This window comes from Quercus suber, unplaced genomic scaffold (genome assembly GCF_002906115.3).
Source record: "Quercus suber isolate HL8 unplaced genomic scaffold, Cork oak 2.0 scaffold_204, whole genome shotgun sequence".
In the NCBI taxonomy this organism is placed as follows: Eukaryota; Viridiplantae; Streptophyta; class Magnoliopsida; order Fagales; family Fagaceae; genus Quercus; species Quercus suber.
The window spans coordinates 994,613-1,013,824 of record NW_027069662.1 but is presented as its reverse complement, the minus strand read 5'-3'; the positions used below and the strand labels follow the sequence as shown (position 1 = coordinate 1,013,824).

General features: G+C 33.4%; 1 protein-coding gene across 1 annotated transcript; it reads right to left on the bottom strand.

Moving 5' to 3' along the window:
- Positions 1-9,249: 9,249 nt before the first annotated feature.
- Positions 9,250-14,720, bottom strand: LOC112038485 (brassinosteroid-related acyltransferase 1). Its single transcript, XM_065779290.1, has 4 exons — positions 14,273-14,720; positions 13,205-13,215; positions 12,674-13,132; positions 9,250-9,970 (listed from the first exon to the last, which is right to left on the bottom strand). The coding sequence occupies exons 1-4, from the start codon at positions 14,718-14,720 to the stop codon at positions 9,473-9,475; spliced, it is 1,416 nt and encodes a 471-aa protein (XP_065635362.1). The 3' UTR covers positions 9,250-9,472.
- Positions 14,721-19,212: the final 4,492 nt, after the last annotated feature.

Sequence of the window (19,212 nt, the reverse complement as noted above, 5' to 3'; positions counted from 1 at the left end):
ATTGAAACAAGGGACTAAATGAATTTAGATATGTTTGATTATGAGGAGAGTGTTGGAAAGATTTAAAGAAAAGGGAAAATATAAAGAAAATGTTTTTCTTTTTTTGATAGGGAAAATGAAAGTTTTTGGTTAAAGAAAAGGAAGGATATTTTAAATGTTGACCTTGTTTTTTTTGCTGGCATTTTTAAATGTCAAATAAATTTTTTATCATTATTATTATTATTTAAATTACCACGTAAGTTTCTTTTTTTTTGAGAAAGACCACGTAAGTTTCAAGTGTGCTAATTGTGCACTTTATGTATTTCGTAGGTATTTTTCCTTAGTGAGTTAATAGTATGAACTAAATTAATTATAAATTAAAAATAACATAGGAAATAAATTAAAAATGACTCCAAAATATAGGGAATAAAATGATACTTTTGACCTTTTTTTATTTTTTTATTTTTATTTTTTATATTGAAAACCCAACGTTCCATGCCAATTAAAGTATTAGGTGTACTGGTCCAATGGCAGAATCAAAATATGGTTTTAGGGATTGAAGTTAAACTAAAATTATGATAATTAATCTTTTTCTTTTTCTTTTTTAAACCATATGTTTTCTTTTTTAATAATTAAACTATACATGTGTCTTTATGTTAGAATCTTATTCCCTCCCTCTTGTGAGTGTTTTTATTTTATTTTTTAAAATTTTTTTAATAAAAAAAAACTATATATTCTATTATCAATAAAGTTGATGACATACATTTTTTTTTCAAATATAATTGAGGATATGACATGATCTAATTGGTGTATAGTAAAAATATTGTCCCTTAAAAAAATGTCAATAATAAATTTATGTAAAATTAATGTTAATAAAATTGTGTTTATAATTAACACTACTTATCCAATTATATATTTTCAGATAAAAATATATTATGCGAATAAAATGTAGACTTAATAACACTATTCACTATTCACTACTAAATCTTATCTTATGAGTGTGACTTTTAGTCCACTACATAATTTAGATGATATTTTCAAACTAAAAATTCACATGTCATCACTCTTTAGAGGCTAAAGACAATCAATTTAAATTTGAATAACTAATAGAGTATGTAGGGACTCAAAAAATAAGAGCTCAAGCTCACCTAGAACAGTGATACCTTATCCCTCAAATCAAGCCCAAACAATAGAATTTTTAAGAGAGTGGGTCAATAACTCAAGTGCAATACAAAAATAAGTCCAAGTCTAAGACCGAAGAATCCAAAGTAACAAATAAGTGCAATTGGAACAATAAGTGAGGATAATATCCTCCTTAGGCAAGTCCGAGGATCAGTTTCTAGTATACAAGTTTAGTTCTTGTTCCTTACAAGGTAATCCTCAATTCTCCTCATTGGTTTCTTTTACTTAGAAAAATGTTCATCCCTTTTTTTTGGAGGGTTCCCTTCCTTTTATAGTCCCTTTACTTATATCCCAACCCTCCACTTGTATGTCTCAAGGCACTTTTTAGGATACTTATCCCATCAAGACTCTTTTGGAGATAGTAGAAGGAGTTTCTAGCTATGAAGTTACTGTTCAGGGGGTCATTTCCATATTAATGCAGCTGATGAGGTTGGTTTAGGGCATTGAATGCGGAGGTGGGAGATGTCTCCTTCAGGAAACTTCCTCTCACCATCCTTGCCCTAGTTGCCATCTCTTCTCCTAATCTTGGGCCTTTAAGGGATATCAGTTATCTTGATTCTCTTGCTTTCCTTGAGTAGGCGTAGTCCTTGGAGTTTGCTTACCTGTTTCAGACTGGATTGGGCAAGTTAATCCTTGGCCTAAACTCCTCGGTCCTTGGACCCCCATAGAGTATTTTGGTAATATAATATATATATATATATTTACAATTAAAAGTATCTAAGAAACATTTTTTTAATAATAATGTAATAGTACAAAAACATATTACAAGGATGATTGACCAATTGGGGTTCAAGGGACATCCTAGTGGTTCCAGGCACTTCCAGCACCTCTTATGGTACCTGAACACTGTGTTTTGGGTTCTATTTTGTTTTGGTCAGAAACTTTGGAATATTCTATTATGGTACATAAATAATGCACTAAACTCAATTAAAATTTTGACATGCACTGGCCATTTCAACATAATTCCAGCCTTTTTAGTAGAAAATGCATTCCAAACCAAAATTATTTTATGGTTCACTCTCAAAAAAAAAAAAAAAAATTATGGCTTTGTTGTAATATTTTATTTCTTTTCTTTATTCTTTTTGAAAAGAAAAAAAAAAAATACCACCTTTATGAGGTTATTAAACAATTTGAGATGAGATTTTATGAACTTTTAGTTAGTTTATGAGATTTTCTAAACTTTCAGTTTGTTTAATTATGTAGGAGATTTCATGAACCTTTATATTTCATGCTTTAAATGTTATATCTTTTATGACTTTTTGCATTAGGGTAATTAGAGAAAATGGATTGTAAAGTAAGATCTTATTATATATAATAATTATTATTATGGGTTCAACAGTTTAACTATCCACCAGTGGTTAATGTTATACCCTAAAAGTAGTAAAACCCATTTGATTGGCAATCCAATAAAAATTGGTAATTGAACTAATTAAATTTGGTTACCACCAGTTAAGGGTCACCAAATATTCCATAGCATATGGTCTGGTCGAATAGCTTGTTAGCCCACTGGGCTAATGGGTGGCCTAGCCAAATACTATTAAGGTTCATGGGTAGCCCATTAGCTCAATGGGGTAGGTCATGGGTTGGTTTTTCTTCCCATTGGGTTAGCCCATTAGTCCAGCCCGTTTTTCTAGCTTATTAACTCGAAATTTATAATAAAATATTTTTGGGGGTTAGGGTTGGGTTGGGTTGGGGGGGGGGGGGTTTGAACTTGAGATATGGGAGATTAATAATTTAAAATTACACACCTAACCACTAGTTTACCTAAAGAGATTTATATTTTACTAGTAATCTAGTAAATTTGATTTTTTTATTAAAAAAAAAACTAATTGTTGGAAATTTTCTTTATTAAAAGATTGAAAAAGAAAAAACCATTTAAAATCAATCCTTTGCTGGTATAGGCGTGGTTCTTTGGGATGACAAGGGTCGTGTTATTGGAGCTTTGAGCTAGAGGATTTATGCTCCTTTGGGACCTCTAGAGGCTGAAGCAAAAGCAATGGAAGCTGCGGTGCTCTTTGCTAGAGACATGGGGATTCAAGATATTGTGTTTGAAGGTGATTCTTTACAAGTCAGCAACTTCTTGAAGGGCAGCTCTTTAGTCCCACCTGCTTTGGCAAATGTCCTAGAGGGCATTTTTTTCCATCTTCGGTTGTTTCGTAGTTTCTATATTAGGCAGAGTTTCTCATAAAAAAAAATTTTAAAAAAAAAAACTAAAAAATTAAATAGGTTTTGAATTTTTGCTACTTTCTTAAATTTTTTTTTTTTTAATTCTTTCCTTTTAAAAAAATAAAATTGATTCTATCCTTACTTTATAATGATGCAATTATTCTCACCTTAATATATTCATGAATACATCAATATACTTATTTATTCCAATCAATACAAGTTAATCAATAGTTTTTATTAGTACATTTAATAATTCAATTTGACAATTTGTGTTTTGTAATATAATATAATTATAAATTATTTTATTAAATTTTATAAGCCTATCAAAGGCTGTTTAAAAAGTACACATGTAGCCCATTAGGCCTATCTCGCTAAAGACAAATGGGTATTGCCCACGGGTAGGGCCATGGGCTAGGGTTTTCCCTCCCAGGTTGGCTCATCTTGACCTATTGTTTGGTTAACGACCTGCTAAGCTTGACCTAATAGGCCCATGGGCCAAGTAAAAACAAGCTAGGTTTATGTGGCCTGACCCATTAACGACCCTTACCGCCAATAATGCTCACCTAAATGGCACCATCCACTAATAATGGTAAACTATATATCTGGTCTCTAACCTTTGCTCATAATTTCAATTTGTTCTCTAACCTCTCAATTGTATCAATTTAGTCTCTAACTTTTTAGTATTGAGTCAAAATGGTTCCTACCATTAGATGTTGAATGAAAAATGCTGACATGATTAATAGACTAAATAGAATATTATTTTTTTTGTCATGTAGGCTAACATCTGTTCTGTCATGTCATATTATAATTTTATTTTATTTTTTTTTTTTAAACAAGAGTGTGATTCACGGATTTTGCAACTCACAGGTTATTTGGGATAAAAATCCCTAACAAGCTTCTCATATTTTGAGAGAACACCCACACCACAGCCCCAAAGCAGTCACAACTTGGTCAAAACTCTAGAGAGAAAGGGTGAGGCACGAAGGCCAGAGACATACAACTACAAGCAATGATCTCTTTTGTTTTAGAATCTATCTTCTTTCTTTTATTTCTTTTTTGTTGAAAAAGAGGGAAAAGAAAAATCAACTTCTACAGAAGAGAGCAAAACAGAGCTCCAAATGCCAAAAGCCCATCCAACAGTGAGGTGGGCAAGGGAGTTCGTAGATCTCAAAACATAAGATGCACTCCATTACATTTAGAGCATCCTCGTCAAGAATTTAAAGTCCTAATCTTTCAAAACTTGGACCACAGTGATTGCAATTTAGCTCCAGCCCACAACGAATCCCCAGACCCCATCTTCTTAGTCGAAACCAACACTAACTCCACATTATGATCCCTACACACTCACCATAGCCAGTCACATTGAGGAATTTCTCACAGCCACTTCAAAATTAACCTTTTACTATACTCAGCAACGGTGAAGTCCAAAAATCCAAAGAAAATTTTCTGTCTAATTGTTTCACGGTCCAATTTATGAGACAAGTAAACTTGTTGGATGTCTCGAGCAGCGAAAGTCAAATCAATCACTGTTCTATGAGATTTTCTTTTTTTATTTCTGTTGTTTGCTTTTGGGTTGTGGTGTCGATGTTCTTGTTAGAGATTTTGATCCCAAACCAAATAGCCCCTCGCGTGAGTTACAAAATACGTGAATCACACTTAAAATATTACATGACAGTACAAGTGTTAGCTTGTATGGGAAACAAATAATATTTTATTAAGTTTGTTAGCCAAAGATTATTTTGACTTATTATTGTGGTCAAATTGACACAATTGAAAGGTTAGAGACTAAATATGTAATTTAACAAAAAAAAAAAAAAAACTTTTGAAAGAAAATGTTTAAAATTTCTAAACTTTACTTGAAATTAATTCTGTAGGAGCATGATTTACAGCCCAAACCCAATATGTATAGGATTGTAGGTTAATGAGCCAAGTACAATAAATTTGTAGAAAGTGGGTTAAAAAACTAGGCCTTAGTGAATCCAACGACGGTTAGGATGCAAACCCAATATGTATAGGATTGTAGGTTAATGAGCCAAGTACAATAAATTTGTAGAAAGTGGATTAAAAAACTAGGCCTTAGTGAATCCAACGACAGTTAGGATGGGTTTGAATGACAATCACGCAAAAGCAAAATGTGCAAAATAGGGTTAATATATTGTCCGAGGAGACAAATGTTTGTATAGCACAATGGAACTGATTACAAGTGCAACATTGGTTGCTACAGTGTTCTTTCTCTCTCTTTTCCGATTCCCCTTCTTTCAGGGGTCTTTTACATTATATATTCTCTTCCTAATGATCTTGACCCTCCATTTGTCAATTGTTCACGCTACTACTCGAGTGTCTGTCCCATTAGACACATCTTCTGGCTCTGTGTTAGTTGTGGTAGCTAAGAAAGCACTGTTCAGGGGTCTTCTCCACATAAATGCGGTTAGAAAAGTAGCTGCAGTACATTTAATGCAGTGGTAGTAGTCTTTCCTTAGATATTTTCGGGCTCCCTTCCTTCTTGTGTGTTCTTGGGTCACGCCTCTTATACTGGGACTTCTAAGGAGGTCATTTTCGTTGTTGGGATGCATGTTTGGGCTATATATGCTATGGCTAAGGAGGATTTTCTCCTCGGGCCGCCTTCTTCTCATTTCTTACTTATGAGGCACCAAACTGAAAACACCCTTAACCATTGGTCCCTCCTCGGACATGATAACATCCTCGGATAAGGCCCAAAGCCCAATATATGATTTTGAGCTCATGTCCCTACAAATTCATTATATACATATTTTTGAAAGGTAATTCATTATATTTATGACATTGTACTTTATTTTTGCTAATATAAAGACAGTAGTATTTAATGTGTGCAATGCATGAAAATGTTTTACAAAGTATAAATTTTTTCACTCTTTAATTTTTTGTCAAGTTATGAAATTCAATAATTATGGTAATTATTAGTAGAAATTTTGTAAACTCTACTATTTAAAGAAAATATTATTTGTTAAGATTTTAATTGAGGATTTAAATCTAGAATAAAATTTAAAATCAATTAATACACACACACACACACACATATATATATATATGTGTGTGTGTGTGTATTAATTATATTGTCTCTTAATGGCTTCACCAAAAGCAAAATTTTCATCTAATATTTTAGTTTTGGCAACTAATGTTTTTTTTTTTCCTGTCTATATTATCGGAATTCAAGAACTTTATGTATTTGAATTTTTTTTTTCCATAAAGTTTAGGAATATGTATTAATAATATGGGCACATTAGAAAGTACAACTGCACAAAATTGGGTAGACAAATCTTCCAACTAAACACAAAACATCATAAACACCTTCAGCACTACAAGTCACAACTCATATCAAACCCTACGACCCTCCCAATCCTAAGCATAAATTGGGTACATGAGGTTGCCCATTGCTTGTGTATAAGGGACATTTTCCATTGCTCTCATTTCTTCCTCATCTCTGTGACACATTTGCTTCCTCAAGATAGTTCATTTACTGATTAGGTTGTCTAAAGATTTATAATTGGCTATACTGAATCTCTTGAGCACCTTCTTCAAATAATTTTCCTAATCTTGATATAAGAGATTTGCATCTCTATTTCTTGTAAGTTTTATTCCCCTAAGTAAGGGTGTCCATGGGTCAGGTTTGTGCCCAACCCACAACCAGACCAACCAAATCGTGTGTGAAATTTCCAAACTTGTTGCCGACCGGTGAAGAACTTGGGTTGGACTGGTCAGGTTCTTGTCAGTTGGTGGTCGGTCTCAGTTGGGTCAAGGAGGAGGAGATTTGGACAGAACTCACAGGATTTGGTCGATATTCAGCTGAATTTAGTCAAAATTAGGTCAAATCTGGTTGAAATTTGGCTTGATCTAGTCAAAATCCTCTAGATTTGGATAGATCTCGCCAAATCTACACAAAATCTCCCTAAGATCTCATCGGATCTGATCGAATAATGCTTCATACAGCAGAGAATGGTGGCTTTTGGTTGGTGGATATCGGTCGAGTAGGTTGGAGTTGGATTTTGAAGCAATGAACTGCCAATCGACCTGTTGGAATCAGTTTCTAGAAGTTGGAACCCATTGCCGACCATCACAAGCCTCGAATTAGGTAATTTTTAGGTTGAAAGTTCAAAATGTGTATAAAACACCCTTGAACGTTTAGACCCCCAAATACAAAGTTACCAATTCAAGCCTTATATCAAACAACTAATGAGCAGAACATGATAACAAGCTCATAACAGAATTGATAAACAATCTACACCAAATATAAACACATCCATAACAGTAAATATAAGGCAAAGATAAAGGGAAAGAAGATGCAAACACACGGACAACACACGATGTGTTATCGAAGAGGAAATCGAAATTCTCTGCGTAAAACCTCTCCGCCGCCCTCCAAGTGGTAAATAATCCACTAAAGAATGTAGTTGGGATACATGAACAGCAGAAGACCCTCCAAGCCTAATCTACGCAAGTACCTAAGCCCTCCAAATTTCTTGCTCCAACGAGGTTACGTCGAATCTATTTCTTCTTTAGCTTCCCGGATTCTAATACCATAGCATCAACTAATGTATATTGGTTCCTTCCAAACTGCTTCCCTTAGCACCAAATGAATCTTCTCACAGACGTGGGTGTGGTGAGATAAGGATTTGGTCAATGGCCTCTCAAGGATGTGACAATGGAGAGGAAGAGAGTAGAGGAATTTGTAGAGTCTCTAAGGTAAAGATTGAGGATGAGGCAGTCTTGTTTTTCTCTAGGGTTTCTCTCACAAAAATTCTCTCTAGAAGCTCTCTTAAAATCGTGGGTATAAGGGTCTATATATAGTGGGATGAGAAAGGAATACAAAGAGACAGATTTTGCCAAATAGGGTAAATTGGCGGCTTGGTCTCGCGGCTTGTCCAAGTCGCGAGTTCAAGTCGCAGCGTAACAGCCTGGCCAGCCTAGGACTTTTGTCCTGTAGTGCGACAGCTGGCGCGACCCTTCAGCTTCCCTGTGTGCATCTCACGTGCCTGCATTTGGCGGCTTGTAGCCGCAAGCCACCCGCGAGTCCTAGCTACGAAGCTCTGCTTCTTTGCACATACTTGAGCTTTTCTTCACATCTTCTCACACACTACCCTTACAATAATCCCACCTAAATATAGGGTTATTAAGTACTAAATTACAAGTAAATTGGCATGGAATAAAGCCAACAAGATGATTAATAAATTTCAACCTTACATAGGTCGGCCTAGTCGGTCTAGGCGGGTGGTTTGGACAGCCCTACCTACAAGGCCCCAACACATAGATTGTTGGACCTTTGTCCTTCATTTTAAACTTTGATACTTGGAAGGGCTTTGTTTTTAACATCAAATTTGGATAGTTTCCTACTAATAATTTGTCATTTGTCATCCTCATATATCAACAATATTGACAATATTATTAACTTCTCATTGCACCTTCATACGTAATCATAGTGATCTAAGGGAATCATCTCATAACCAATCTTTAAGATTTTTTTATTTTTTATTTTTTTATTTTATGAAACTTCAAATACCATTGCTTGGAGGATTGCTTGAATCCATGCAAGGATCTTTTTAAATTGTAAAATTTCCTTCATGTCCTTAAACATGAAAATTGTAAACTTCCCTTCATGTCCTTAAACATTAATACTCATTGAGGAAAGTAGTCTTGACATTTACTTGATGCTAAACAAGATTATGAAGGTACACATAAATTAGGGCATTTATACTCTTATACTCGGTTTTTATTTATTTATTTTAATTTTACATGCACTATCACATGTTAAAATTTGAACATTTTGGCATTAATTATGGATATTGATGAAAAATAGTGGATGTAAACAAGAATTAGAGGATATTTTCTCATGAATTATCAGGCTAGGAGAAAGATTAGAAATACATTATTTATAACAGTACACAATAGTTTTATTAATCGAAAGATCACAAACTCACAAACAGTATTTCACATACTTCTGACTAGTTTTTTTTTTACAAAGTTTATGCTATAATATAAGACACTGAGGTCTTTCTTCCAAAAAAAAATCACTGAGATCTATACTACAGCACCAGTCAGACTAAAAACCAATTTCTTACAAAAACTTAACATAGTTCGAAACGTACATGCATGAAGGGGCTCTGCCACTTCATCAGTAGTTGAAGTTATTGAGGTTGCTGATAAGATCATGCACGTATTGACCTCCAATTCCAATCCGAACTAAGAAACCTCCAGATTCTTCAAGATTCATCATCAGAAATGCAGTTTCCTGCACAGGAGTTGCTAAAAGAGCAGCACTAGAAAGTTTTCCCCAACCAAAATCTAGTGCATTGAAGGGGAACTTCAGCCAATCAGTAATAATTGTCAATTCTCGCATAGATGGTAAAAACTTGTTCGAGGACTCGAGAGCTTTTGCGTATAGTTTGATGTACTCATCAGTAATAATATCTTTTGCTGCTTGAATTTTATGAATTGTGCTGTGAAGAGGTTCTTCTAATAGTTCTTTTACTAAACACGAAACTGAGGCGAGAACAAAGGCATTGGCAGTAAAGTTTTCACCAAGTGGAGGTTGGAACCTGTTTCGGGAATCAACCGGGAACTGCAAACATATATTTGTGTTGGGATCTAGAAGAAGAGCCTTTACTCTTGCCTATATGATTAGAAAATAGAAAATCAATCACAAACACAGTTATTACTGTTTAGTTGTAAGCACAAAGAGGATGAGAAATGTGTATAGTTAGTGTGTGTATATATGTGGAGGTGTATGAGAAATCACAACCACAAATACAAGGGGATGTATACAGGAATCCATGTTTGTGACCAAGGGAATTAAAGGTGCATTCAGTTTTGTTGACTTTTAGTGTACTAGTCAGACATATATATATAATATGCTTTTTACAACCATAGTTTATTTGTTTATAGATGACGCATAGATGTTATTGACGTTCTGCGTATAGTTTAACATTGAAAATGGTAGATAAAAAAAAAAATGGTTTAGAAAACTGACAAGAAGAGTAGAGGTTCAAGACACATGTATAATCCGGCCCAAATCATGAGTATTAGAGAGGTGATAATATTCTAAATCCTGACAATGGATTTCTGGAATTATTTTTCGTCAAAAAAGAATTTGTCATTACCAGCTACCAACAAATATAATTTTACAACACACACGATTGTAAAATTGACGAGCTATGGTTGTCATTTTCAAAAAAAATATGTTGAAATTGTTATATATATGGGATTGAGAGTGAGAGGGAGAGAGAAAACATATTGAAAATTAATGTGATTCAGCTTCACTGCATCCATAACTAGCACAAGACCCAAAAAAACAACCACATCTACCCTCAATGATGTAAGTGGCTAAAATGAGTGATTTATATAGTAAATCAACTGTAGTTCACCCTAAATTGACTAACCTTGGGTTTCCCTAAGTTTACAATAGCTGGACACAAATGTATTTTTCTAGCACCCCCTTAAATTCAATTTCAAAGCGGAAGTCTAATGGCAACTTAGATTTAGATGAAAATTCTTCAATAACCATTAAATGAAGCAGGTGGAATCATTATATATGGTTGGAAATTTGTTGGGATGGTTGAACGGTGTTCGGAATTTTATTAGAGGTGGTTTGACGGTTAGGAAAACTATGTAAGGTGTGTGTAGCATTTGAAGAAATTTGATACGTAAGAGAGTCCCCAATACTAAGTTGCAGGGAAAACATGAGCCACTAACTGCATCCCAACATCAACATGTGATAGAGTGAGGCATGTACAATGCTTGGAGCATGTGAAATATGTTGTCAATATGGAGCCAACACATAAATGAGTATGAGAATATGTCTCAAGAGCTATATATAGCGATGTGTGCATGCCCCTAAGCACGCTGGGGGAGCGTGTGAGAGCATATGTGGCATCTTACAGTGATTATGAAAAGACTGAGCGGTACACTAAAGTCTAAATAGCATGTTTTTTTTTGTCAAAAAAAGAGCTAGTAATGGGCCGGATTGAGGCAATTTTGAGGTCTAGTAATGGATGGTGAAGTGCAAGTGACTAGGTGGTGGATTGTTGAGTTGGTGGCTCTAATTCCATGCATGTTGCTATTTTAGAGAGAGAGAGAGAGAGGTTAATTTAATTCAGTCTCATAACCCGCATTGATTTATATTATAATAAGGACAAAGTTTAGTTACAAAATTAGTTATAACTTAAGACAACAACCTTATTCAATATCTCTTTATTGGAGGTGAATTTTGACAAATCTACCGTTGGATTATATTTTCTTCTTATATCCTCTATGTTGCAAAATTTCTATAAAATTAAAGATCGATAACTATATCATCAATAAATTATTCAAATTGCAACTTTTTGTATTTTAAAATTATGCATCAAATGTAAGCTTATAGATCATAAAATAAATAATATTCAATTGACACAAAATTTGATATGTGTATTAAGAACATAAAGAATATGCAATTTAACGGTTAGATTTTCAAAATATGTATAAATGTGAATGTATTGAGTAAGATTGTAGTTTTAGATTGCAACCAATTTTGTAGATAAGTTTTGTCCTTATAATAAAACCCAAGATGACTACATGTTTACTCAGTAATATACGGTCTCATGACCCAAATTGATTTATATTATAAACCATAGACAACTACATGTTTACTTAGTAATATACATATTTACAGTGGGTGATTTATATACCTTACTACTAACCCTAGATTGATTATCCCTAGCTAAGGTTATCATAGATTTACTATGGGCTACTATCAACCTAGTTCTCAAATAAAAATAGATTTCCAATAATGGAGGAATAATTTTTCAGGAATCTTTAGATATTAATAAAATGTATAAAAGAAATCACAACTTAATATTTGTTTCACTTATATATTATTTGCTATAATCCCTTTTTGATGCATTGTTTGTGATTTTTGCTGGTAATCTCCTACAAATTGTATCATTCATCCTTGATTTAATTTAACAAAGAATTTACCATGCATGTCTATAAATATATAGTTCTTTTATGAAATTTGTGCAGATGCGTGCAAAGTATGAACTCAAGTACACAGCTTAAAAGTTAATGCATGGTAAGGAAATTAACTTTGTTTACACCTGTATATGGCTATGGAATATTTCTTTCATAATAATTATTTACCATTCAAACACCAGTGTACCACCAAATGTTATAATTAGAACTAGTTTAGGTGCATTATACTTTTGAGTATTATACACAATTATATATTCTTTTCAAAAAGAAAATCTAATGCTTCATAATACTCATGCTCCGGTGGTCCTGAAAATGTCTTTTTGATTTATTGAATGGAAATATCTTTTCCTTTCCTGCTTCTAAAACATACCTTCCATACGTGTGCACATAAAACATCGAACGTAGAACACTTCAAGAGCTTGCCCCTCTCGATTGCTAATGCCTTCAATGTCTCAACAGTTTCCTTATTGATGCACAATGTAATAAGTTCAAGCCCCCCTTGAGGATCAACTTGGCTGAATTTTGCTAGTGCATTTTCCCAACATCTGTCATCGGATGCCATGGCCTGCATTGGTATCCCATAGAGATCTTCAATAGCTATTATGTGGTCTTGTTCATAAATTGAAGCAGCTGAAGGGGTTGAATGCAGAGAATAGATAGCATGCAATATCGCAGCTCTTGAATGGTTGGGAACAATAAGGTCAGATTCATCTTTCCCACTTGATATATGAGCCCATGATGCTAGAAAAGTGAATGCTCCACTGCCATCAAATAAAGCATGGCTACCTCCAACACCAACTGAAAGCCCTCCACAAGCAAACCTTGTTATCTGCAGATAAATAGGGAACATTAACTTAGAAAATGTTGGGGGTTAAATTCTCGAGAAAAACACAACACACACAAACACAGAGCCTATACAGGGGAAAGACAAAGCTTAATATTATATCTATCGTCTAATCCATTCTGAATGAAAAAGTGAAGTGGAATTGATTTCTCCATTTTTTTTCATGTCCACCTTTGGTTTAGTGGTGTATAACCCCAGTCATCAATTAAACTAGCCACACAACATTTATAATGCTTTAGTGGATTCATAGAATATTTATGATGTCTAAAACTGTATAACCCAAGGTGTAGCTTTTGGATTCTTTTTTCTTTTTGTTCAGTCTTATCCGGTGTAACTTAATTTTAATTCCTTGAAGCAAATATAAGTAAATTGTTGTTCAGTCAAACCCTAGAAGAAAAAAGCTTCTCAAGTTTCATAATTAGAAGCACACAGAAGCTAGTTGAATAAAAATTTCTAGATTGAAATGATTAGATAATGATAACTGATTATAACAGTAAATATATTATCCTTAAAAGTAATAGCTCTATAATCAACAACTAGACAAATAAAGAAAATTAGTATCTAGGGTTAGGGTTCCGTACATCATTAGCGGACCTAGATTATTTTTCTTCTCACCTAATATATAGAAGCATAAATCTAAACAAAAATAAATCAGCAGCAGAAAGTGGGGAACAATAGTGAAGAGACATGATTACTTTCATGACCTAAATTAAGCTTACACAATTATTAATAGACTTGGGATGGTACACCTTTATTTTCTCTTTTGGGTGGGAATCGAAAGAAATTAACTATACACTATTGAACTTTAATGTCAAAAAGACAAATTTAGGGTTTCCTTTTTTGGAGTGCAAAACTTGACTGGCATGACCTCCGGTTCATAAAGTTTCCAAATAATAATTTTCAAGGATTGTAGAAACACTTCAATATGAAAGAAATTTTATAGCTAGATGTTAGAGACCTAAAAAAAAATTACTGAAATAAATTGTTAAAAGTAGGGTTTTTCTTGATGGGATTCGACAGATAGCCCAGTATTACTGGCACCCTTTATGATGCCTGATGTCAGGATTTGAGCTCCACTTCTCCCTTCTACAGTACTATTTACTTAGCAAAATAAAAAGGGTATGCATTGTTCATAAGCAAATGAAACCAAAACCTGCACAAGAACAAGTGGGTTTTTTGATATATCATCAGCATCAGAAAGCTGCGGAACAGGCTTTTCATAGCATGGTTTGTATTCATGCAGTTTGCCAAGCTCTTCAAGCTTGGAATCACACACTGCAGTGATCATGGTTACACCTTCATCGTTGCAGTCAATCTCTAGCTTCCCTGTTGCATCACTGATTCTAAATCTCCCAGCAGCTGGATTCCATGAAACCAGAACCTTTTGGAGAGCTCTCTTGGCTCTCTCAATACTATTTTCTGCCTCTGAGTTCAAATTACATTTATAAAAGAAGACAGCATAGAGAATTGCAGGGGATATCCTGTCCAGACCAGAAAGTTCAATAGTTTGTCTTTGGGACTGTTCAGACGGCCTTAGACAAACTGTTTCCTTCAAGAAAACATTCAAGTCCATGGCTTAAACAGAAAATGGTTTATAGTTTTATGGGTACTACCTCAGAAACTATGAGAGCTTTCTTTACCTATTCCTACCGGACCAATTGAACAAAACCCTAGATTTATACAAGGTCAGAACCATAAACCAGTGAAAATATAAAAAAAGAATATGCTGTTTGGCGAGGTTAATTAAAGAAATGTGTAGTGGGATTAGCAAGGTCCGAAATTCAAAGTAGTTAGAGGAAAAAAAAAGTGAAAAAACTTTCATTGGCAAATCTAGTACCGAATAGAGAATAAAGAATATTATCAGATAGACAAATGTGTGGTGTGAATAAAGACAAGCAATGATATAAAGAAGCTTCGTGTTGTAATATGGATTATGATTAGGCAATTAAGCACCTAGTTGGTGGCTAGGCTTTGTTGTTTTCTGTGGGGATTTGTATTATGCCAAGTTATGAGAGAAGCGTTGCTTTTCCTTTTATAATGGGTGTCTGTAATCCTGTCTACTGATTGGAGTGCCCAATTAAGGAAGGTCATGAGGTGGCTGAAGTGTTATGTTTTGTTACATTATCATCATCCATTAACTTGCTCACTTTTTTTAAAAAATTTTATCGCACAAAATTTTGTCTGATATTGGAGATGGAGCATGAGAAGGGGGGACTGGAGGGGTTAAAATCCTTTGTTTATTTATAAGCTAACGACTAATTATTGTTTTACACCCTGGATGTAAAATGTTTCACATAATTAATGTTCACAATTTCAAACTAATTGTCCACGGACGTTATGTAAGAGAATGTAGATATGATGTGAAACAGTGCAGATATTATTTGTTATGAAACAATTAAAACCCTTTTTGAAACACTGTATATTAGGGAAAAAAAAAATTAAAAACTGTAATTTGAGAGAGAGGGAGAGAAAGAGAGTGAGTTGACGTAAAAAAAAAAAAAAGTGTCTTGGTCTCAATCAACGAAGCTTTAAGGTACCCTACTCCTCTATGTAGCATCAAACAGAGATAAATCAAGTTAAAATGATTGTCATGTTTTATTTCTATGTAGTTATGTTGATAGCTCTTAGGTAGTCCTCTTAAATTTGACATTTACGTAGAGAATGAGTACGTAGGAGATAAATAAAAATATTTATGTTAAACCTATTGACAATTATAGTAGAATTAATTCAAGTTGAATTAATTTTTAGTTTACGGAGTTTGTTCAAAGTCCAGTTAACGTTCACGATAATCAAATTAATCACATACATAGTTTGTTCAAAGTCTGGTTAACACCCACGAAAAACAAATTAATCACAGTATGAAGTAAAGTGTGGAGATATAAATGAGACAGTAATTTGTTTACAATGTAAAAACCAATGATAAACATGAAAGGAATAAAACACAGCAAGGGATTAGCCACTGACTCAAAGCAAGAATCCACTATGTAAATTGAAGTTCTTATAATAGAAATTAACCCAAACTTCTATCACTACTTCCTATAATGACTTACTCACGTGCCCTACGCAGTCTAACTTGATTGGAGTCTTCTATTGTAGATTATAGTTCACCAACATAAAAAAATTGTTACTTTAAGAACCACCTTGAAGATTTCACAGCAATCTTGATTGTGTAAGTATTGTGGCTTCAACTAGATCACCAAAAACATCAGTAATATTGATATTTAGTCGCATGGAATCATCCCTTTTATACGTGAAAGGCTCTCTCTTCTTCTATTTAGTCAACTTCAAATTATCCCTTTTATACTAAATTTGGTAAGTAGGACTCAATTCTAAGTGATTAGTCGACTTAACAAACCTGACTAAAAATTAGGTGTTACAATTTTTGATCGCGAGTGTCCAAACACATCTCAATCGATCAACTAGGTGTCAAGTAGTTGTCGAGAATACAATGACTTCCTTTATCTTTAGCTAATCGTGGGATTTAGTGTTAATCTTGAAATGTTGCTATTTGACGCACAACAATTAATTTTTGTTCACGGTTTACTAACCATTTTTTTTTTTTTTTTTTTTTTTGAGAAAACACGGTTTACTAACCTAAACAACTATAAACCAAACAAGAAAGACATGACCATGTTTGTGTGAGCAAGTTACTGTTCTATTGGACAAGCATCCAGCAAATTGAAGGTCATTTTAAAGATACATAACTCCCTTCCAATATGGCCCAACTTATTTGTATATTAATTATTTATAACTTCTTTAGACATAGGTTGATGTTACACCTTCAAGTTGGGCCTCCATGCCCGTCTTGGCATGTAGCTTTTGGTATACAGACAATACATATGAAGGTTTCTGTCTGCCCTGCAGGCTGTAAAGTTTAGCAGAAAACACGTACCTGGTCTCTATCAGTTTCATGTCCACCCTCTACACTTTAGCACTGTTGAGACTTCAAGACAAAGCAGTCAAAGCCTCAGTGCATTTTCTATGGCTGGTGGGTTCTGCTCCATACTTATAACTCCACCTCCATTATTATAATACCAAGTTTAGCAATTCTTTACTAATCACTGTGAAAGGTATGCCATATTTCGCTACAATAAAATACTTAGAATGATAAAAATTCAACGGAAAGTTGGCACGGTGGCCCCAAAAAAATATAGGTTACTTGTCAAATGGGCATTAAAGTAGCGGATTTCATGAAGTTTAAAGGCTTGATTTTTGTTCTCATGCAAGACTTTAGGTGTACGGGTATACCCCGCAACTCACAAAATGCAAGGTTAATGCTACACGGAAGTTGTCAAATTGGCTCTTTAATAATATATTGTGTTAAGTGTGCATTTGGCATTGATGAAAGTTGTCAACTTATTTTACCATTCAACTTATTTTTGCTATTATTCATGAGCCTCACTACACTTTTTGGTACTATTTATAAGCCTTATTATATTATTTTAGCTATCTTTTACCTTTATTTACAGTATTTTTAGCAAAAAAATTTCAGTTTCAATAAGATAAGTGAATCCTAAACAGACCTTAAGCATGTATAAAGTTTTGATTAAAAACTCATCATGTCGAGTAACAGGTGAAAAAGGTAGTAGCCTCATCTATTTTTAATGGATTTAACTCAAAAGATACAACTTACTAGAGTGAGTGGGTGTGAGAGCAATCAATCAATATATATATATATAAGCAAAAACCTTATATGGGAGAACATCAGATTCTGCCAAGTAGCACATTCTTAACAATGAGAATTGAAATATTTCAAGTGCCACATCAAAGATAAAATCAAATTAAATATTAAAATTTTATTTTATTTGGATCAATATTTCAAGAAATTTCTAATTAAAAAGTAAATATTTTTTGTATCATTTGGTTCAATGTTTCAAGACTTTTCATCTCTCACACATATACACAAAATTCTTTGCATTTCAACTCATCATTTTCACCTCTTGTACTTCTACTCGATTATATATACCTCCATATAGCCCTTCATGCCATTTCATCTTAAATACAATAGTCCAAAAATGATTTTATTTATTTTTAATCTTTCGAGGATACTTAGCTTTGACATTATTGCCCCATCTAATCCTAACCCGTATGAGTTGGTTACAACCAAGGAAGTGGGGGTTTGCATTTTATATTGAGTGACAAGAGCGGCAATTATGATTTTGATGTTTAGGTCAAATGTTGTAGATTTGTGGGTTTTATAAAGGATGTGATTGATTTTGGTTTTTGGAGATGTGTATTTTATTTTAGAATTAAGGAGAAAGAGAAAGACACATTTTATATTAACTTTTATTTTACAATGTTTCTCCAAAATTGTTTTTTTTTTTTTTTTATTTCTCATTACTTGAACTGAATAATTATAACATATATGTGTGTGTAATCTATAATTATTTTTTCTTATAATGAACTCATTACTAACAAAATTATATAACAAATATGCTATAATATATGTACAACATTCTCCAAAACTATCTTAAATGAAATATTACTATATTATTCGTGTATCACACGGGCAACTTACTAATAGTTTTTAAAAATGTAGAATGGAGAGCATCTCTAAAGAAGCTATTTATTTATTTTAGCAATTTGTAATTTTTTTTTTATGACATGTGATTTATAAAATATATAGAGAAATATGAATTTTGAGACTAATGAATTCATGGAATTCTCCAACTTACACATTCTCTATCGTGGTCAAAAGTTGAGTTAAGTTGGGGTTTTCAGGTAGTCAGCAAGCATTACAATGAATTCAGCTCAACTTATTTGGTAAGCATGGATATCTTTATTTAACATTGATAATCGTTTTTCCAGGTAGTCAGCAAGTATTACAATTCATTTAGCATTACAATGAATTCGGGTCAACTTACAATGATAATCGGTTTATGTAACATTGATACTGAAAAATAATGATTACCTTTTTTTTAGAGAGTTTTTAACTTATGGTATTTGTTCTTGATGATAATCCTTTATCATAAGACCGAAACACTAATAAGTTTTTGGGATTAAACTCTAGACCTTTTTATTATATTGTTAGTGGTGGCTCTACCAATATTTTTTTGGGGATCATT